Genomic DNA, 22,214 nt, shown 5'->3' with positions numbered 1-22,214 from the left:
GATGGGCTCACGCAGAAGCTTGAGACCTGTCTTTTGTTTGCGCTTTTCTTTTGCCTATAGTGTTCCAAAATGTAACTAGCACCCTTTAAAGATTGCTTCATTAAAAATTTAAAAAGAACACCAGTAACATGCATTGTTTTTTTCTTTTTTCCTGCATGCTGAATGTTTGCTTAATGTACAATCACATGCATGCGTACAAGATGTTCTCAAAGACCTCTGGTGCTGTCTGCTGCTGCGCAGGTTGTGGGAAACCGTGGTTCCACCAAAATCGACGCTAGGCACATGATGGGGAAGGAGACGTCCATCACCGGAGCAGCACTGTTTGCCTCTACTCCCGTAAGACTACTGCTAACATAAGCTGAAGTGATTTATTTAGCTATGGACAGGGCTTGATTGGATCAAAGAGGGTAAGACGAGTACGCCCCTTCTGAAGTCGTCTCCTCTCATAACAAATTAGAGAAGACAGTTGGGCTAGTTGGTGCATATTCCGGACTTCCAGTGCTAATTAACCACTGCTCTGGTTAACTAGCACTAAAGAACTGCAGCACAAGAACGAGAAGCACACGGGACACGATGCTAGACTTCAACTGAATTTTTACTACCTTGAAACATATATACAGGATTTATGGGATGTGCACAACCCCCAACGCAAATACTGTATAGAGTTGTGTAAGGGCCGCACCCGTGTAAGGGCCACACCCCCAACTTGGTAGCCCAAAATTTGGAGAAAAAATTTACAGTGGAGAAGCAATTGCCTTCTGTGCCCCAATGCCGTGCCCACACATAGGTGAATTTCCGCATGCTGTGCACTTCTGCTTGCCACTGCTAGATGGCAAGAGCCATCTAGTAGCAGCACATACAGTAGACTAGCATTACGACAGACCCTAATAACCTGACAAAAAATGCCCGTTTTATCCAAAGACTGTAATATCCAAGATGCCTCACTTCCGAAACTTTCGTCGTGATGTCTAACAACTTTATTGCAAAGAGTGAGTGATGAACGTCCAAAGTAAAAAAAAAAAAAAAGAGTTGCAGTTTCGCCTGAAAGGTGAAGCATCGATTGCCATAGCAAATTAAGCAAGATAAGCGCGGCAGCAGCAGTGACCGAATTGACCTTCGTGCTGTCTCTCGCTTCAACATGAACTAAACGTCACAAGCACAGCACATACGGAGCTACCAGCACTGGGTGCACTTTTGGCCACATCACAGATCGCTTTCAAGATATGAAGCCCGCGTGGGCGCGCACTTTGTCGGCTCACGCCCCCCCCCCCCCGTGCCTTGCATGCAAAAGACGGCGCGCTTCCGCCCCACTTTCCTTCCTCCCTCGCATGCGAGGCATTGGCCACCATCATCGGCTGTCCCTCGCAAGTCAGCTGCCAGCCCGTGTCGACACGGAAAACTTCATTTTATACATCCGACTTTTACGAAAATTGCTGCTAATTTCGTCCGCTGTAGCCAATAGTCCTTTGTAGAGCGGTCTGTTAAAAGCGAACTTCATGTGTTATATCTGAAAGTCTGTTGTACGGAGGTCCGTTGTAACAAGCGTAGACTGCACTATCTAGAGCCGTCTAGTAGTGGCCCTTAGACGGGACCCTGTGTAAGGGCCCCACCTTGTCAAAATTGTGAAAAAAAAGTGCAGCCCTTACACGAGTCTATACAGTAAGTGACTTTCACTACCTGTTTTCCCTTTCTCCACTCTAACACATTATTTATTGGAACAAATCAATATGCAGGTTATTTTCCAGATAGGGACTCTTTCTTGGTGAAAGCCAGTGACAGAACCGTGGTTCCGTTCAGTTGAAGTCTAGCGTAGTGCCCTGTGTGCTTCTCGTTCTCGTCCCACATCTTTTTAGTGCTAGTTAACTAAAAGTTAACTAGTTAACTAAAAGTAGTTAACTCAATTTATAACGAATGTGTAGTAGTTGGTTGCGACTTCTGTATGTTCTCTAGGTGTAGTGACCGTGCCGTGGCAGGAACACATGAAAGGAATGAATGAATGAGGGCTGAGAAATATGCTAGTTGGCATGCATTGGCAGCTGCAACTAGGATGAGAATAATAGTTGTTACAATGTCGACACCTCTGATATCCTTGTGCATTCCTTTGGTTACGACACAGTAAAACAATAACGCAGTTAACCTCTCAAATAAATTGTTTTAGCCCCTCCTGTGCCGTGCACAAGCTAGGTTCATCGATGCCCTACTAGTAAAAGTGGTCAAGGACGAGCTCAACTCGTTGATGGTACTTTTCATTTTCCACCAATGCTTATTTTGCCTAAGTGGTTTGTCGTGCTTCTGGTTGATGGCAGCACACAATATGGTGGGGGTAGGGGGGGGGGAGGGCAATGCAAGAAAGAGCCAGTTTATTCTGGCAGAGGAAGTAAAACAACTTGGCTACTGGGTGTCCTAAAAATTATTTTGCCATTATTGGTCAGAATTCAGTATATTAATTAGCACTGCACAGAAGAGGCTAAGTGCTCACTCTTTCCTAGGACTATTATTGCTTGGAATAGTGTGCATGGTACATCCTCATTGCTTGAAAACTACCCAACTTGACTTTATTTTGTATACTTGATGAAAAAACAGCGCTACAAAGATGCAGACTAAAAGAAGGACATATAAAACGGATAGGCGCTACCTTCCAACTAAATGCTAAACTAAATTAGCTGCCCGTCAGTGGCACTTACTGAAAAAGAGATTGCTTTTCTGATGCTATGGAGAGGTTGTGATGTCACGGTTGTACTAGTCGTGTTTCAATCTACATAAACATTTAGTTGGAAGTTAGCGATGTCCAGGACCAGGTCAGGCCATAGTGAGCAGACAAGCACCATGCATACAATGCGTGCCAACGATCGTGTCTGCTAAATATTACATTGCTACATGGCGCGAAAAGAGCTGAAATTTCAAACCGAATACCGTTTGCCCTTCTCCTCGCGGGTGCTGCGCTCCGAGCCGGAGGGATGACGTATACGTGCTACCGCACCTACGTACACGTGTCTTTGCAGTTACATCACTCTTAGTGACTTGTGACTTCGAGAATTATCCAAGGCAACATCTGTTATTTGTGTCATCTGTTGCATCGATAGATGAATTAAGGTTTAGAGAAATAACACACACAAACCGAATGTCTGCATGTATTTGTTTTACTTCGCAGTGCAGCAAGTGAGATGTACTTCCATTTCGTCTGCTTGTTTCCACGTCGTGCAGTCGCTCACGCTGACACCGAAACTGTCATTTTCTACTGTGTTCCAGTGCGCGATCATGCTCTATGATCCGCTTGTGTCTGCCTCAGTGTTCGTGTAGCAACGATTTATACCGCTAGTCAGATTTCCTTGTGCACAGCGTGCAAAATCGTGCTCTGCGCAAAACGAGACAAACACAACAGCCTGCGTGTGACACCACCAGTGGAAGTGCGCTGCGCAGCAAAAAAGCGAGGGGAAAAAAAATGAAGGTGGGGGCCTGTGACATATCTGTCACATGATACTTGAGGTCCGGTATGGGAGAACAGGGAAAGAATTTTGCTTGCAGAGGCTAGACGGGGCAAGTGGAGACAGTGTCTCTCTTGGAATTGATGCTCGCCTCCTGAAATCATGGGTTCGCAGCACTGAAATATTTCTATTCTCGGCTATTAATGAACCAATTTGAAAAATTGTTGCGGCTGAACGCTCCTTAGAGTGCACGTAATAACTTCCAGTGTATAACCAAAATTCGCTACGGGACCTGGTGAGGGGCCCTTTAAGAAAATATCGACGAGGTTCCACTGTTTATACGACTTGGAGAAAGTTCACCAACGGTAACAATACTCCCTAATGCGAAACTTGAGTGCAGCTCCAAACGTGTTCTCATTTCATGATATCTTGAATGGTGCAGGCAATCTGTCTCGTGAGGCACTTTGCAAACGGAGTGAAGTGTGGTGCTACTGCCTCGCTAATCTGTAGATTGCGAGAACCGGCGTGCGGGTGACGTGTGCGCGCGATTCACAGCAACAGCTGCTGAAAGATCTCCCAAATGATGTGCGCTACTCTGGCATCATCTTGTAGCCACCACCGCTGCACTACGCTGTTCCTATCACCCTTTTGCCATACCCTTCTCCTCCACTTTCTGCCTTCTGGTTCTGCTGCACCGTCCTCTGCTTTCCTCCTTGTGTCATTCATCCCCTGCTGCACTCTGCATTCACCTTTCGCTGTGCACGTTTGGTCAGTTATGAGGGACAACGCCAACGCTCTCCACAGGAACGGGCGTCTAAGAGCTGCACTCTAAAAACTGCCTTCATTTTTGGCGGTATCTGATGGCACAATACAACCTTTGCAGGAAGAATGGCAAGCCACAGCGGAAGCCGTCATCAAGGGCATCGAAGATGGCTGGCTTGATCCCGTGATGGATCGCACCTATCCACTGGGCGATGCCAAGGCAGCCCACCATGACATCATAAACTCAAAAGGTGCAAAAGGCAGGCTTGTTATTAACCCAGATCTGTGATTTCAGCCACAGCCATTGCAGGCTTTTATGGCATCAGGCATTCCTGTACGTCACTGCCACGTTTGTAGTTTTTTCACTTTTCGAGGCTGCAAAGCAGGGTATCAATTTGCCTGAATCGTAGCATCGCATTTTCAGTTATGTTCAACGTTCACGCAGTGTGGGAGTACACTGGGAACCAAGGTCCAAGCAGTTTAGGCTCCTGTAGTGCAGAGAAGGTTCAGCGATTGCTTAGTGAATTTTTTTAGCCAGGGTATGACCAATATTGTGCCAAATTTAGCAAAATGATTTTTTTGATTGATTGGCAGAAAGGTCTTCCTTACAAAAAGAAAGTACTCCCCTTTCAGTTTGTGATGTTACCTGCTGGAAGCCTTTTCAGCTTTGCAGCATTCAGGAAATTCCATTCTGGGTGCCAGATTGAAATTCCATACTGCTCTCGTAACAAGGAAGGAGTTCATAATGTCCATTTCTACATATCCTAATGATATCCCTCCCCCGTTGATCCACTATGTATGCGCAACAGACGCCGCAGCCAGTAAACATGAAATGCAAGAACCAAGGCCAACATTTGCTAAAAGTAAATCAATGAGCCATTCTTACTAGCAACTCTCCGTTAACTGCAAGTAACTATGAGAAGCTGAGCTAACCCGTGGTCATGATAGTATAGTCAAGCCTCAGAACGAAGCCACTTTTGGGACAAAAGTACCTTCATTATACAAATATTCATTACATTCCGATATTGGTCATAAACATTTCACATTTGCTTAGTCATATCCAATAATTTGTTATGTTCGTGTTCGTTATGTCAAGGTTCGACAGTAGATCTGGCCCCCGACTAGCGGTACTTGTAGATGGTATAAAAAAATGTCAACCCAGCAAACGAGTGATTTTAGCGAGTGCTACCTGTTTATGAATTTGCTATCGACTCTGAGCTGCCAAACCTGCGTTACTTGATCTTTAGAGCATTTATCCATGTACATGGTGCAAAATATTTAAAACATATCCGTGTTACCGAAGATGCAGAATGTTATTTTTTTTCTGCCTGCCTTTTGTTTGTCCAGCACTGAAAATAAAGCTCCATTTGCTGTTTTGATGACGTAGAGTCTTACTGTGTTTTCTTTGTGATTTGACAGTTATCAATTTCACACTGAAACATGACAGGGCAGTTGTGCACAGATTTCCAACCATGGTTAATCTGAAGCAGACAGATGCGACAATCGTGATCTCGATAGCCAAGAAATCTCAAGATGAAGTTGAACTGGAATTGTGAGTAAAATAGAGATATGGCAACAATAGTGGTGCTCACATGCTTTTATATCGAACTGCTTTTAGTGCTGCCTGTGGCATCAGGGCCACTCCAGCTTATCTAGAAATTCCTTCTTCTGCCGGAAATTTATCTGTGGCAATTTCCTATTACGATACAGCATATTACGAGACTGTTACCTTGAGACAGTCCTGGTTATGTTAGTTCATTTCGAAAGTTCCTTCTCATAATCGAGGACCACTGAATGTTACAAATGGGCAAGAAATATGATCATGACTTTTAAACAATTTCGCAAATTCCCTCACAATATTTATCACAAATGTTATATATAGGCAAGGAGTTATTACGATTGTTACAGTTATGGAAGTTTTCTTCTCACAATTCAGGATCACGATTGTTACATACAGGCAAGAAGTTCGAAGAAAGAAATGGTAGCAGTCACTTTTCAATCACAATATGCTTTATTTGTAACATGAGCAACACAGAACTTGTGTCAAAGAGACCACATTAAAGAAACTTGTGAAACCATCTGCTTTTGTGACAGCTACAATGGCGAGATTTCTACCTGCAAACTATTATCAAGGCCTGGCCACCTCTTTGAGGAGACATATCCATCATGTGCGTATGTTATCAGCTATTGTGCAGCCACCTCTTGTATGTAAATGAACAGAAACCTGGGTGCGAGTTGGTATTTGGTTGTACTAAAATGGCATGCATGAAACACTGACGGTACAATATCGAAGAGGAACAAATGCTGAATCTCAACTAAAGCTTTATTACACAAACGTAGATGTATATACATAGTTTCGTTTAGTAAAAAACAAGTGTATTTCAATAGTCAGTTCCATTTTTCTTCCATTGCTTACAGGATGCACTGTTGTGCTCTTGTATAAGCCCCTTTAATGACGATTATATGTCCATTCAAGAGTTAAATATAGCACATATTTTTTGCATCCGCATCTTGTTAAAAACGCACTGTCAGAACCGGTTGAGAAATTTGTCAGTGAGCTTTGCTGCACTCGCAAACGTGAACTCTAAGCCTGAACTCACAAAATATTTCAAGTGCGGGAGCAACATCAACATTCATGCCGTTTACATTGTGCTTCAAAAACAGTGAGCCATTTCAGATATTTGCTCATCGGAAATTGTTGCTGTCAAAAGGAACAAGAGAGCACACTACCTGAAGACATACTGGTGTCGCATGAAATACGCGGATGTCCATCTTGGAGCCCTTTTCTTTGAAGGCATACAAACGCTTCTGTTTCAGAGCAGAACAGTACGACCCAAGGAGCAAATTGACAGAAGAAAAACGAGCGCTCGTGTGTTGTTTCTTGCTTCGCGGCATATGTTGTTGCAATAAGAATAGATTATTAGTTAGTCCAATCTGCCATCCTTCTAAGATGCATTCACAGTGGCAACTGACGGAGGTTGCACAAATGACTACAACTGGCAACCAAGCAACATCTCACAACATTCCCATCAGCAAACACCACCTGCCATTTGTAGGCGTGTGAATAAGTTTGCCTCCAGATTATTAAACAGTGTATATAAAAAAAAAAAGATGACATCAAGAGAGACGTCCACTATTCTTTGTGTCCTGCCTACCACAAAAACGAAATTCTCCCCAATTTAGAAAAATTCAATCCAAGCTACACACATATGCTATCTTGTACATGCTTGCCAATCACTAGTTTTCACTTGTTATTCTTGTTCCCTATGTGTTTTGATGGTGATATTGATGTAACTGGAGTCAAGCCAGGCTAGTTTGTTGCTATACAAATTGCATTCCTACTAGAAGTGACAAAGACACATACACAAAGAAAAAAAACAGAAAAGATGAGCTCATTCCATCTAATTGATGCTTTTTTTCTTTGTGTGCATGTTTTCATCAGTTTTCCCAGCGAATATGAATGCAAGACTCACTGGAGATCTGTTTAACTCACATGTTCAAGTGGAGTTAACATACTCGGATGGTGCCGGTGTCTCTGGCAAAGAAAGAGACAGAAGTATTTATTTCCATATCACAAACGTGGCCATGGCAATGCACCTCCATTTGCATATTCCAACTTGCTGCTGTGAGATGCCCCTGATAGCTCAGCAGATCTGCGACTACCATCGGACTTGAACAACGGAACAGTGAGCGACTGCCCTAAAACGGTCACTTTTCGACCACAGTCGCCATTTGCGACCAAGGTGGTCGCATGACTCGCCGGCGTGCAATGTGCTCTAGCACACTTGACACATATCAACAAATTCTGCAGCACAGGTCCAACCAAAAATATCTAATCAGAAGCACCAACAAAATGTCAGTTTTGTTGAAAACAGGTACACAGCAAGGTGAAAATTTGAAGTATCAACACTAGTCAAATAAGGAATGTCTCTAGATCTAGAGCTAACACTCAGATGTCAGAACACTGGCTCCAGAAACAACCCTTCTTTGACCACTGTTAGTCAGATCACATTCATTAGTGCTTACGAATTTACCGTATTTGGACATAAATAATGCGACCACGAATGTAACATGAGGAGGGACTTTTGGTCCCCCAGGGGGGAAAAAGACATTACTGTTATAACACAGTTATGTTGCAAACTGGAAAAGCCGCATAAAAGCACGTGCCCAGAGTGCTCTATTATTACAGTCGAATCTCGATAATTCGAACTCGAAGGGGCCCGAAAATTGGTTCGAATTAAAGGAAGCTAATTGAATGGAGGACTTACCTCCGTGGCACATGTGCACTGAGCTAACACGCGAGTGGGAAGTTCCACAAGATTTATTCGCAGGTATTTACAAATTACAGTCAGTTATTAGGCGTATCGGTGCTCGTACTGTGTTGGGAGGCGGCGGGTGCACGTGTGTAAAATAAAAGGAAACACGTCCTGTGACAATTGCCCCTTCGAACTTCTGGTATGCTTCACTGCGCACAACTGCGGTATCGGGGCGAAGTTGAGTTTCGGGAACCAGCGTTATGCAACACGCCGTGCTCTCAGCGCTCCGAAGACATTGATGAGGATTACAAAGGCGTTGGCGGCGCCATTGCTAACAGCGTCGAATTGTTTCAATGAAAAGCACAGCGCCGAACTGCAAGAAAATTGGTAGCGAACGTCGAAGTAGCTAGGCCTAGCGTTGCCACGGTGCGGCTACGGCGGATCTGCGTGCGAGAGCGCCGGCAGGAGGAGGCACGACAATCAAATTGGCGGTGGTGGTGACTTCGATTAATGCCGTTTCGGATCTGCGGTCACGGCAAAAAAGTCCGGAAAGTCAGACGGCGAAAGTTTTTACGTCAGAAATTTCAGACTTTCTCGATGGGGTACATGGCGGTGCCGGGACACTAGCAGACGTCACTAACCCGTCACGAGCAGAAGTCATCGGTGATGCGTGCCTGCGCACAGATTTCCGCCACGGCTTTCCTTTTTCCTTCGCGCGCGGCGTTGACAAGTCTCTCCGAAGCTTTTCCTCTATGGCGGTGTCAGATGAATGCTAGTCGAAGGTGCCGCCGCGTGTTTTGGCACGCTGCTGAGAGCATTGTCGGTGCGCAGTAGGTTCGAATTAACCGTCGCAAATGTTTGCGCGTTCAAATTACCGGGCGTATTTGCCCATTGGAATACACATGGCTTAGACAGGACCACAGCATCAGTTCGAATTGTTCGAATTAACTAGATTCGACTGTATATACCTGCTGTTGCAAAATAAAGTGATAGGACGAGTGCATGCACCATTTACTTGTTTCTGCTGACGTTTTTGTCACTGAGAACAGCTTCGTTCTCCATGCCTCTAAGGTCATTGGACGGGCAGCACTTCAGAAGAGCCTGTGGCACAACTGTACATGGCAAAGCTTAGAACACGGCTATGTGCACAATAGCTACTGCGGTGATGCCTAGTAGTTTAGCGCCATGCAATTTGAAGCACCAGGGAAGAAAAAATAAGAAGAAACATTATATTTGTGTCACAAACCCTGAAAATAATGCGAGGCATTTCTTAAGCTGAAATTTAAAAAGAATTGTGCAAATATGGTTATATTTAAGGCAATATCTAGGCATATACAATGTAAATGCAGTACCTGAAAGAGGTAGGTTCATGTGTAATAAAACTACAGCAAGGAGCGTGAATCTGTCTTTTTCCTTTCTTGAAGTATGTGTTCTATGTGCACTGTTACACCCACGAGCCCCCTTATAGCTAGATCCCATTCATAACAAAGTGAAGCCTCTCAGCTGACAAAACAATGCGGCAGAGGACAGGCACTGTTAAGGGACGGGGTGTCGGCTCAGGTTATGCAAGTGGGTGCCTCTTTCAAAGGTACCAACTATGCAGCCGCTTCTTGGTGCAGAAAGTACTAAGGAACCCAGCCGTTTCACAACCTTTAAGTAGTTTGTTTAACAGGCACATTGTGCATGTTTTCAGTTTCGTGCCTTTTCTGGACTGGCATTTCATACTTCCACAGTAAAAAACCTTTTTAATTGCGCAATCTCTGGCAAAATTAAATGAGTACTGGCACATTTTCAAAGTTGTCAACACTCTGTCACATGCTCCTCGCACGTAAAAGGATAGCAGTTAACTAGTGTGAAGGTTGGGAAACACTTATGAGATACAGCTCAACCCATTTATAAGATTAACGGTTTTAACAAAATTAAAATGAGTGGCTACAGGAACATGAACTTTTGTGTGTGCATGGTAAAACAGCCTGATCGCTACAATGTTCCCACACCATGTTATTGGTTATATAACAGTTAAATCTGGTTACCGGGTGTCTGTGCGAAAAAGAAAAGATGAAATCCAGAAAAGAAAAAGATACTCAACAGCTGGTGCCTCGTGTACACCTGTCACATCACCACCCTCGCACCACTTCTTTCCCATCTCACTTTCTCCTCTCAGAAACATGGACTGCCCCAGCAGGCGTCGATGACTGTCGGCGCAGTTGACTCACATTTTCGGCGGTGGGGTGGGGGGGCTGGTGGAAGGGAGATGGGAAAGAGGCATGCGAGGTTGGTGATGCAGTGAAGGTGCTCGGCATACAGGTGGCAGCAGCACCTCGCGCTTTTTTTTAAGGTGAAGGTGCTCGGCATACAGGTGACAGCAGCACCTCGCGCTTTTTTTTTAATCCAGGATTTCATGTTCCTTTTCCTTTTGGCAGACACCCATTAGCCCGATTTAATCGTTATAACCAATAACACAGCACGGGAAAATTGTAGTCAGCGATTCATTTTACAGTGCTGCGGCTGCTCATTGTTATGCCGATACACGTATACTGTTAAAACCAGTATTGTAATCAGTGGGTTTGGCTGAATAAAGGTTTTGGAGTGTACGCAAGGGCGACAAACACAAACGGTATGGTAAACAGTTAGCAGAGTGCTAGAATGTTACATTAGTGGCATCTTCGACTGGTCACCTCCATCCTTCAATTCAGGGTCGGGCAGACCGACCGTTCCTCAAGCTCAGATGGAGAGAACAAGCACGTAAGCTGAATGTGTAACATGCTCTTAGGGGAGGAAATGACAGAAATGAAACCACGTGCCTAAAGAAAAGATTATATTTCATGTCAAAGCCTTGTGCCAAAGGTCTCAGCATGCTCCCGACAGAAAAAAAAGAAAAATGGCAGACACACTGAAAGGACAAGCATTCGTTGTGACGCCAGCATGCAGTGGCCTGCATTACAGCCAACTGTCACCAATATAGGCGATGCTGCAACGCTATGCTGTGATCACGTGACGACTGCTCCGACAACCAGGCTCTGAGCACCTGAGAGTGCACAGCACGAGAGGAGAGTGATTGAAAAGAACCAGCTGAATGGTAAGGCATGCTCTCTTTAAACCAGTCAAACACAACGCTGCTCACGAGAGTAGTCTAGAGCACTTCAATATGACCAGTCGAAGATGCCACTGAATGCCATAACATCTCGCATTCAATGCAACCATCCCCTCAATGGAGAAAAACAGGAAAGCATCCAAATTGGTTCAAAACAAATTTTTATAAAATGACATAAGACAAGAGCCGAGCCTTGTTCTGTGCGTAAACAGCGCAAGGTAACAAGAAACTTGAATTTGCGTCACATTGTTTAATGTGTGCTTGAGACGATATGAGAGACTCGGACCGAGCCCATGAGCGAGAGCAACAAAATGGGGAGGATCTTCTGCAACGCTTTCAATACTAGCAGTAGTCATCATCAGCATAACCTGGTCTTTCACCTCTCACCAGTCTGAAGCTTAGAACAAAAAAGGCTAGTGGCCTTGGACCACACAACATAATTTTGTAAATTATGTGCTCTGGTCCTCAATGCTCGTGCCTTTAAAGCTTTTGGTGGATGGCGGCATATTCTGCTTTTCACAGAGCCCTGCCTAACGCATAACTGTATTTACACAGAAAAAAAAATCGAACAAACAAAACAAACACAACTGCCAGCCAACAAGCAGCATGAGTACTCTCACACTGCATACCTTACAAAACACATCACGACTTGGAGACTAACTTACAAAAAACACTTCTCCCAGGGCGTGCGCCGTTGCTTCTGTCGTCAAGTTTCCCGCATCACAAAGGGCACCGACACCCGTGCCGCTGACTGGTGAGGGAAAAAATATTCACAGGCAGGGAGGCCGGCGAAAAACACGTTCAGTGACTATCACAGCCAAGCAGGGCTGCTTAAGCAAGAAACCTAAGTTAAAAAAGCCGCATCGTCAGCTTCCGGAAGCATCTGCTGTGGCAGTCGTGGTTGTTGGATCCAGCGTAACAGACTCAGTGCGGCCATTGTGCTTGTCCGTGCATGAAATGTGGACTGACCCATCGCTGGAATAAAGAATAGGGACCAATTAAAACAATCTGAGCGATGGTTTTTTAATGTCCAAAAGTGACGCAGATTCTACAAGAGATGACACTGTAGCTAAGAGCTTGGGATTAATTATGACAGCGTAATGTAATTTAGTGTGCACTTAACATTTAATGCACAAGCAAAATGCACATGGTGCAAGCAAGCAATACTGGCAGTATGAAGATGAACACAGGAGCCAGGAAAGATCTGAAAGTGAACAAGTCCAGTACAGGATATAAAGAGCATGTCTTCCTTGAGCCTTCAGCACATCTACACTGCAGCATCTTAAGCAAAGTGGACATACAGTGCACACATTACATCACAGTAGACTTCCGTTAATTCGATCCTGACGGTACCAACGAAACTGGTGGAATTATCTGGTGGGTCAGATTAAACGCAAGTGGCAGAAAAAATTTACAATGACATTTCACTTCGTGAGCGCGGGTGACCCAGATTATGGGTGCTATAGCGCACATGACGCTATCGGCCCTTGTTGTGCCTAGATGCCTACACTGTCTGCATCACAGACTTTATTCCAAGACAGGGCTCGTGCGGCTGCACCATACGCAGCAGCCACCTGAATAGAACGACCCTTGGTAAACATTTGCTTACCAACTAAATTAACTAGCATGGTGTCAGCGCGCACAGGCAAACAGGAACACTTCACACTCGATGAACGTGGACACTCGCTTCCGAAATGCTGGCATGAGGAATTGCGGCAACAGCGAGTGAAGTGGTGCTTCAATGCAAATGCGCACGCAAAGCTACGAGCCGTCGAGCCACCTAGACTGAGGCCTCAAAGCAGATCACTTTCAAGACAAAGCCCGTGTGACCACATGCGGCTGAAGTAGAATGGGCGCCGGCCAAGACCATCAGTCGAGATTGAATTTACTGTAGTTGAATTAACAGGAGTCTACTGTACCTGCTTGTATCTGCTTGTATGTGGAGCGCAGCAAACAACCTCTTTTTTCAGCGCTCAACTTTTAGCAGTTTCAGTCGGCATAAAATTTTGCAACATATTGTAAGCTTCCCATTGAGAAAGATGATTACCGTATTTATTTGAGTATAAGGCGAGGTTTTTCACCGGAATCCTTAGCTTTGAAGTCACCCCCTCACCTTGAAGATGAATTTTGCCTTCAAGTGTGGCTTCACAACAGAGCAAACTCCAACTTACAGTGTGGTTTTACAGCAGCACGCACAGCGATTCTGTTAAGCCACACCTAAAGGCAAAATTTGCATCCTACCCAAACTCAGTGCTGTGTTCAAGCTTCCTTCCACCTATTTCTTGGTTGCCATATTATGTTTCGGCTGTGCGAGTACTTTAAAATGAAAAAATTCACAGTTCCACCTGAAAGGTGAAGCACTGATTGCTATAGCAAATTAGCAGATAGCTGTACAAAGACAGTAGTTTTATCGGCTGTATAAACTTGTAACCATTCGCTTACTAACTAAATTAACAATGATAGAATGTTTGACGTAATAGTTCTGCGGAAACCCGCAAGGTGGAGAGAATTAATGGAATATGAGACATCCATCCATTCGTAGCAGGTGCTACAAAGAAAACCCATATGGGTCCCTAAAAGAAAAGCCTCACAGTTAAAAAAAAATTCGTCCTGCTCTGGGACTCGAACTCGTTAAGTAGAGACGTACAGCAGAGAACTGCTCTCTCTCAAAGCAGCTCAGTGTCTCAAACACAGAGTAGGTTGTGCTGCCAATGACTATGTCTTCATCAGTTTTCTGGTTCTCTGCAGTTCCATAGTCAGCTTCCAGCAATGAATGACATGCCTTGAAAACACCTTGGCACACAAATCTAGTCAGCAGATCCTTTAAGGGGGTTCAAGAGGCCCCTCAGCACATGAATCTGAGGAGCCTGTGCCTGAACAAGGCAGTTTGCCTTCTCAAAAAGCAGTATAACATCTTGAAGAAAAAGACAGCATGCCCTGTTTAGCTCCGATGACAAAAAATAAGAACAGGCGCTCCTCACAGGTCACGTGGCTGGCTTCCCCAAGATCCTTGGTATGAAGTAGCAGTGTTTTTGCTTGAGGTCCAGAATGAACCCCTTTCCTCTTTAGCAAGAGTTCATCGTCGTCGGTGCTTTTTTTCCCCCAGGCCTGCTGCGGCTTTGTGAAGATCTGTAGCAGACTTTTGGGTAAGTGCAGGGTTCTTGGGGGTTTGTGAGGAAGTCTTCAGAATTTGGTATGACTCCAAAAACAAGCTCTGTTTGTTGCACTGCTTTGCTTCAGATAAAAAAAAAAGAAGCTGAGTAGTGGTTTCCACTGGTCGAGCAGCCTCTTCAAACACTTTCCCAATGACAGCCAACATGTCTGCGAATGCTTCAAAATTTTTCTGACCTCGGCGTCATGCATTTTTTTGGAACTCTTTAAGTTGATCTTTCCATTTCGAGCTTTCTTCTAGGTAAAGAAAAATCTCAACCAAAGCCTCATCAACCTTTACAAGAAGACATGAAGCTCCTTTTTGGGCAGCCAAGTTGATGAGACGGCATGGGCAACCAACCCCTATCAAACCTGGTTGAGACTCTCTCAATACAGTAGCAACACTGTTTTTCTTGCTGATCATGACATTGGCATTGTCCGAACACATAGCCAACAGGTTTCCAACAGGCAAATTCCGAGACTTCGTCTCGTCCAGAACCAGATTTGCAATCTTGTGAACCGTCGCTTCCTCTTGGATTGTCTTGAGGCAAAGAAGGCGGCTTTCGACTCTACTCATTTCTTTAATGAAATATGTCGCAACAATAGGGTAAAGCTGTGTATCCCTATTGTTACGGACATCCATACCGATCTAAAATACTTGCTGTTTTAGGGCATCCAGCAAAGGAATCTCCGCGTTGGCGGTATTTCCAGAACAGTTGACGTCGTCTTTGTTTGTTCACAGGCGTAGCGTTTCGCTTCTTCGCGCTCGGAGAACATCTTCAGAAAAAGCGGTCAGGCATGATTGCTTACACTTGGCAGGATGTTGTGTTCAACTAAATATGCTGTGAAGAGGCATTCTGCCCGAATCACACCGAGGTCATTGTCGCTGCGTACAAAACTTGCTAGGCTTGGCTGGCTGTCCGTGGCTCACATGTATCCCTGATGCTTTTTCGAAGCAATGTGGACCTTGATGTCAGACTTGCCGCTACGCGAGATGTTCACATCACAGGCACATGTGGCACAGAATCCGAACTTCTCCCCTTTCTTTGATGGCGCAAAGCATGGAAATTCTGCCATGTACGATTTCAAAAACACTTGGAAGTACTGTCGGGGCTTCGAGCAAGCCACTGCACTGCGAAGCTGATACGGGCTGGAGTCGCACTGCGACCGACATGGCAGCTAGTCACACAAAAGGCGAGGCCAACACTGCAGTGACTGAAGCTGACTAAAGTCTGAACCCGTGCGCCCATGCGAACAAAGGCAACAGCATGGCAACAGGTTTGCGGAGGCGCTAGAGGCAATATCTGCACTATCGAGCTTTGGATATGGATTCGTGGCCCCCCTAGTAGACAACAGAAGTCACTACAACCTTGCAGCTGCTAGTGATGATACCACGCATACGTATTGCCCTCTCGTGGTGGCGCAAGGTACCAGGTTGTGGTTTTACTAGATTTTTACATTGTTTTTTTTTTGTGCAAATAAAATGTGTTCCATAAAATTTCAAGCAAGATTTGAAAATCGTAAGACTGCTCGAAATTCGCACATTTTACGGAAAATTCAGAAGAGTTGGCAGGTATGCTGTACTCCTTAATGCGAAATTTGAGCACAGCTCTATATGTGTTTTCATTTTACATGTGAATATTTTGTATTACAATTATACAGGTACATCTCATAAGACGCCAACAAACACTGACACCAAGGACAACATAGGGGAAATTACTTGTGCTTAATAAATGAAATAAAGAAATGATAAATTAATGGAAACGAAAGTGGATGAAAAAACAACTTGCTACAGGTGGGGAACGATCCCACAACCTTCGCATTTCGCGTGCGATGCTCTATCAATTGAGCTACCGCAGCGCCGTTTCCACATCCACTCTCTTGGGAACCACAGGTACGTGGTTTTGTGCTAGGAAGAGAACGCTGCAACTAGTGTGGCTGGCGCAGACAATCTGTGTCAAGCAGCACATTGCAAACGAAGTGAAGTGTGCCAAGCCTGCATCACTAATCAGGAGATCGCGATAGGCAGCGCGTGGGTGACGCGCAAGTGTGATTCACAGCAGCTGCCGCCGACAGACTTCTGCTCATGCAGCACTTTGTTTCCATATATGGTATCGGTGGACGCGCTCGCCACATGCCGTTTTGGTGGCGTCATCGGAGACCAGACAACAGCATGCTACTCTGGCGCCATCTGGTAGCGGTCGCCACCATACCCTCTTTCACCACTTTCACGCTTTCACCATACCCTCTTCCCCGCTTTCCTCCTTGTGCTCGCTTCGCTATTGCCGTCTTTTATTTCCTGCTGTGCTCAGTGTTCACTCTTTCATCCTTCACTGTGCTTGTTCGCTTGTTTATGTCGAGGGATGCCAATGCTCAACGCAGGAACGGCGAAGTGCCCAAGAGCTGCACTCTAAAAAGGTAAGTGTGCTGCTTCCACATTGCAGAGGCACCTCAGAAGCAATACACCATTTTTATTGCAGCTACTCCAGTTTACATACAGGTATGATCAAAAGGGACTGCCTCGCTAGAAAGGGCTTCTTGATTTCACAAATTATAGGTTTCCCACCACTGGATAACATTTTGACAGGCACCAGTCTCAAACATTCACGAATGTATTATGAACATGCCTGCCTTCTGATGAGACATACTGAAAGCAGCACTAATAGAACGGCCACTTCTAAAATGACAGCAAGCTTGTTTCCATATCCAAATGAGGTGACAGTTGAGCCACAAGCGCAGGCAGTGCTTGCATAAAAAGCTCCAGAGAGCGTGCCTAATCTGAACTGAAACCCGTCAGTGTTTCTTTTTGGTCTCTAGAGTGAAAAAAATTGAATGTTTCAGTTCAGTTCACACAAAAATAAAGATTTTTCGGGTTTCGGTTCAGTTCTGCTTTAATACCCTGTCTACAAGTACTACGTCATCATGCACACAGGAATGTTGGGTAGCTTACCTGCGGATGCTCACGCTAGCAACAAGTTTAGACTCCTCCTCCAATCCATCCATGCAGACCTGCAAGTGCACAAACACCAAGTCACACAGCATCCACCAGACGCTGGAGCCTTACAGCAGAACCTCGTCATAAGAAGCATATCAGACATCAGAATACTTTGGTTATACCGGATACTCATACCAGATACCGGATATATTATATCCGGTTATACCGGATACTCATACCGGTTACGTGCCAATATTGGTGATGAAACATTTTATATTTGAACTTGTATAGTACACACGACCTGGATCTTCAGCAAGAACATTAAGTGGTAATAAGATGTACAGTAACAGAGATTAAATGAACTGGAGAAAGCCGTCATCAGATCTGCACTGTAGAAGCCAGATGACCATCACCGAATTTCTTCAAAGGAATAAACTTTGCTTTGACTGGCGACCTTTCTGAGCACCATTTCACTCATTGCCAACTTTCTCATATAACGAACAGGCACGTGTGCGCTCAGGGTCGTTATATGCGGGCATGACTGTATATGGCGCCCTGCACTGCCAGGAGAGGGTGGTGCAGGTACCATCACAATATCTTTCCGCATGCATTTGTGCAACCTAAAATGTTAACAAAATTTGTTTTTCGTAAAAGTTTATCCAGCATTTATAAAGTTGTCGAAACAGCCCGAATTCATAAGCCTTACGAAAAGATTTTGGGAGAGTTAGTAGCCACATTTAAATGCCGAGAGCAGGGCTCTCCCGTGAAATTTTTTAGCGGTGGACCAGGGGTGTGCGACCAGGTGGCGGCGAAGGGCTACAGACGCAACTAAGACCGACTATCTCTCTCTCTCTTTCTTACGATGCGACCATACTGCATTGTACATTCACCAGTCTTGCACTTTGGATGCACAAGCAAAACTAATACGAGCCAGCGACGCATCCTGCCACGATCGCTGAACTTTGTAGGGACAAAGAAATGCACAGCTCCCCGCTGTGAAAACACGCGCGAAATGTGCCGACGATTCAAATCTGTGTTCGCCAGTAGGAGCGGAGCGCTTGTTGTGGACACCTAGCAGCAATAACGAATGATTACGCTAGCTTTTCTCGCTTTTGATTTGCTTCGTTCGCTTATATTATTGTACAGCAAAATATGGCACTGCATTTATCTAAAGCTCAGGTTCCTCCTCTTTACAATGGCTACAAAATGGTAGCATTTCATCACCGAAAAGTCGCACGAAGTCGAGCGCTTTCCTACCCAATCTTTGTTGACAGCGCACAGGACAAGTGCAATTTTCTCAGTTTCCTTTCCAATATTTCCTCATGTGGTAAAAGAACACCTGACGATTACGAAAAAAGAACATGAAAAGGATAAAATAAATCTGAAATTTGGCTGGTCAACCGAAGCTGGTGGGCAGCAAAACAGAGCGCTGGGCAGAATTTCCACTGCCGCTCACCGTGGGGAAAATCCACTGAGAAACAGAAAGGCAGCAGTGCATATTAGATAACAAAAGTGGTAAGCTGATACTTTATATGTGATTATGAGGTAAAAGTACAGTTGGGAGCAGCATATACTGCACAGAGGAGATTAATAGTTGTACAAAATTATTAGAGTTACACACTGGGTGACAAGAGATGGGGAGTGCTGTCGAGGAAGGAAAAGAGGTAACTAAGAGGTATGACAAAATTAGGACATTTTCGGGCACAGGAGGGAGTTGGCTGATGCAAGGCAAGTTGCCATAAGTGGTTACCAGGTTGCCATCAGAGCCCATTGACCTGCAGTCACCCCATGTATATTAAGAAAGCCTTAAGTGGCTTGTTGCAATGGCTCGTACCCCCCCTACAAAAAAAAGTGGCATCTAGTCCTGCGAGACAAAAAATATCATCATCAGGAATGACTCATATTAATATTATTTGATATGTAAACATACACAGTGAAATCTCGATACAAAAAACTTCAGGGGACTGCAGTAAATTGTTCGTTATTCTGAAGGATTGTTACAGCGAAAGCCCCAAAATTAATCATTCTGCTGATCAGCCCATCAGTTCATAAGTTTTCACCATATGAGCTATCCACGAAAACGTCGCTGTTGACTCTTGGCAGGCGCTGTTGGTATTTTCCATAGATTCCGCCGCCACGCACAACCGAAGCACCGTATAATAAGAGTGATGCGCACAAAACAGACGCTGCCGCCGAGAAAACTACCGACAAAAAGGTAGCCCTATGTCGCTCCTAAAGCTCAATGTTTCTTGCTTTTTGTTTTTTACATTTCTTGCTGTGGGCATCGCAGCTGTCTCGCTCAAGGCGGGCACCTGAATTTGCAAGAGTGCGTATATGACAGTGTCTGGAAAGTGCAAAGTGTGACCGTGTGGCATCTCTGCGAGTACTCAGTTTCACTGCGCATGTAGCTACAGTTGAAACTTGTTGATATGTTCCCGTTCCATACGTTTTCCCAGTGCCAACGTTTGCAATCGAGAACACAAAAAGTCCCACTAGGATTTAACAAAATTTGTTGCTGAGCTAGTTGGTTCATGAGTTAAAAAAATAACGGTTACGGCACCCAACAGACGAGGACGAAGCGAGACACAAACTACATATATGGGCACCTGCATATGTTGTTTGTGTTTCACTTCGTCTTTGTCTGCTTAGTGCCGTAACCTTTGTTTTTGACCTAATAAAGTTAAATTCATTTTTTACCGGTTTACGCATTCCTGGAAAACAAAATTTTTTGGCCCCAGTGTTCAGTATGTCGCCAAACTGCAATCACACAAGAAAAGGTGCACACAAGAAAAGGTGTACACAAGAAAAGGTGCAAGGCGCACGCAATCAAGAACTGTACATAGTCGCCTGTCTCATGTGAAAATGACCACGAATCTCCACGAAATCTACTGCGATAAGTATCTTCACCTATCTGTTTTACAATACGTGGTGCGTAGTGCCATTGGTAGCGTACTGCACGATTTTAGTAGCCGATAATCCAAATGCGTCGCCATTCCCTGCTGCAAGTGGTGCGGCATGATGTGGGCATTGCGTTTCACTTCTGCGGCATTCGGTGTTACCCACCAGCTCGATTTCATTTTGGTTTCCTGTAACCCTCTTAAAACACCATGCAAGAGGATAACAAAAATTGGAGGACGTTTAAGCTTCGCCTTCAAGAGTGGAATGCGATAGCGTTATCGCACCCTGTTTGCACCGCCTACTCAAACGCGCTACGCCAGCCAAACGTTGCGATCGGCACAGATAGCCGGGCCCCGACGTGCCATGAACGCGGACGCGATCATAGAGCGAGTGGCGCGCCACGTGTCGGGGCAGCGCCGTACATTGCGAGGAGGGGGTCTTCTGTGTTTGCCGCAAGATGGCTCTGCATGTGCGCAGAAGAAATGTAGCGGAAACGTACTTCGCTACTCGTGAAACGGCGACTTCTGTAAGTTACATGGCCATAATTACCTATATGCACCGCAGTATAACTTTCTACGGCACGTTTCTAAGGCAACACCACATTCACTAGAGGCGATTTTGTCCCGTTTAGAAGGAACGAACTCGTGGCTGAGTGGTAGCGTCTCCGTCTCACACTCGGGAGACCCTGGTTCGATTCCCACCAGCCCATCTTGCAAGACGTTTTTTATTTATGAAGTGCCTTCTGGGATTTATCGCTCACGGCCAACGCCGCTGACGCCGACGACACTGGCTTTTCTGCGACACGAGCTCCTTAACGCTGTCGCGTTAAAATGCAATTCCGGCCACCGGAACACCACCAGCTTGATGCGCGTTGGTGTCTTGTGGCGCAACGATCCGCTCGGTGCTTTGAATTATGTAGATGTCAACAATAATTGAGTCTGTCAAATTTTTTAGTTACCGTATTTACTAGCATATTTATCGCACATTCATGTAAAAAAAAATTGACGCAAATTCAGGAGTGCGATCATACGCGGGTTAAATTTCCCGCGAAAAGAAAAAAATTTTTTTTTCATCCAGCGTTTGCTGTGGGATGACAACAGGTCAAAAATAGGCGGCTGCTGCTGTATGTAGTGCGGGACACCAAAACAAAAATGGCGGCCGGCGAAGCAAGCCGAACACGATGTTTTTTTTTTCTTCTTGTGAGTACATTACGTGCACTAAAACAGTTTCTTCCGTATCAGGAATGAATAATATCGTTAATATCAGCAATTTTGCAGCAATAACATAGCCATGTCCGCTTTTAATGTACAGAAACAGATAGGCGCACTTAGCTGCCAGTGGCTTAGAAACACATGGTGGGCATGCCAAGGAAACTCCGGCCATTTGTCTTCACTACTATCCTACACATTTCATGTTTTCGCTAAGGGTGGGCAAATATCTTAGCTGTGTTATAAGCGTCGGTGTATGAATAGGGGACACTTCTAACGTATCAGTGTAAATGTGGCTACTATCGTTGCCGCTCGCGATTTATTGCATGCCCATGAGTGCAGACAAGAATAATTGAAAGGCGGCTTTTTTTTGTTGTTGTTGATCACAACCATTATAAAGCCTACACATAATAAAGGCAAGTTTGGTTGTACCTTTTTTTTTGTCACGGAAGTGCGGAAAGTGATGAAAGGAATGAAATGGGGCAT

At 44.9% G+C, this 22,214-nt stretch overlaps 2 protein-coding genes across 2 annotated transcripts in view; one reads left to right on the top strand and one right to left on the bottom strand.

The window, feature by feature from the left end:
• Positions 1–5,569, top strand: part of LOC126528483 (quinone oxidoreductase-like) — a 30,903-nt gene extending 25,334 nt beyond the window's left edge. Inside the window, exons 6-7 of the mRNA XM_050176361.3 lie at positions 241–336; positions 4,309–5,569. Coding sequence (XP_050032318.2) covers positions 241–336; positions 4,309–4,476 — 264 coding nt within the window. The 3' untranslated portion in view covers positions 4,477–5,569. The remainder of the gene's footprint in view (positions 1–240; positions 337–4,308) is intronic.
• Positions 5,570–11,681: 6,112 nt separating this feature from the next.
• LOC126528481 (heat shock 70 kDa protein 14-like) overlaps positions 11,682–22,214 on the bottom strand; it is a 63,161-nt gene continuing 52,628 nt past the window's right edge. Inside the window, exons 13-14 of the mRNA XM_050176359.3 lie at positions 17,638–17,696; positions 11,682–12,512 (exon numbers count right to left, since the gene is read on the bottom strand). Of these exons, the coding sequence (XP_050032316.2) occupies positions 12,404–12,512; positions 17,638–17,696 (168 nt within the window). The 3' untranslated portion in view covers positions 11,682–12,403. The remainder of the gene's footprint in view (positions 12,513–17,637; positions 17,697–22,214) is intronic.

This window comes from Dermacentor andersoni, chromosome 9, assembly GCF_023375885.2.
Source record: "Dermacentor andersoni chromosome 9, qqDerAnde1_hic_scaffold, whole genome shotgun sequence".
NCBI classification, from domain to species: domain Eukaryota; kingdom Metazoa; phylum Arthropoda; class Arachnida; order Ixodida; family Ixodidae; genus Dermacentor; species Dermacentor andersoni.
This window is presented reverse-complemented; position numbering and strand designations above follow the sequence as displayed.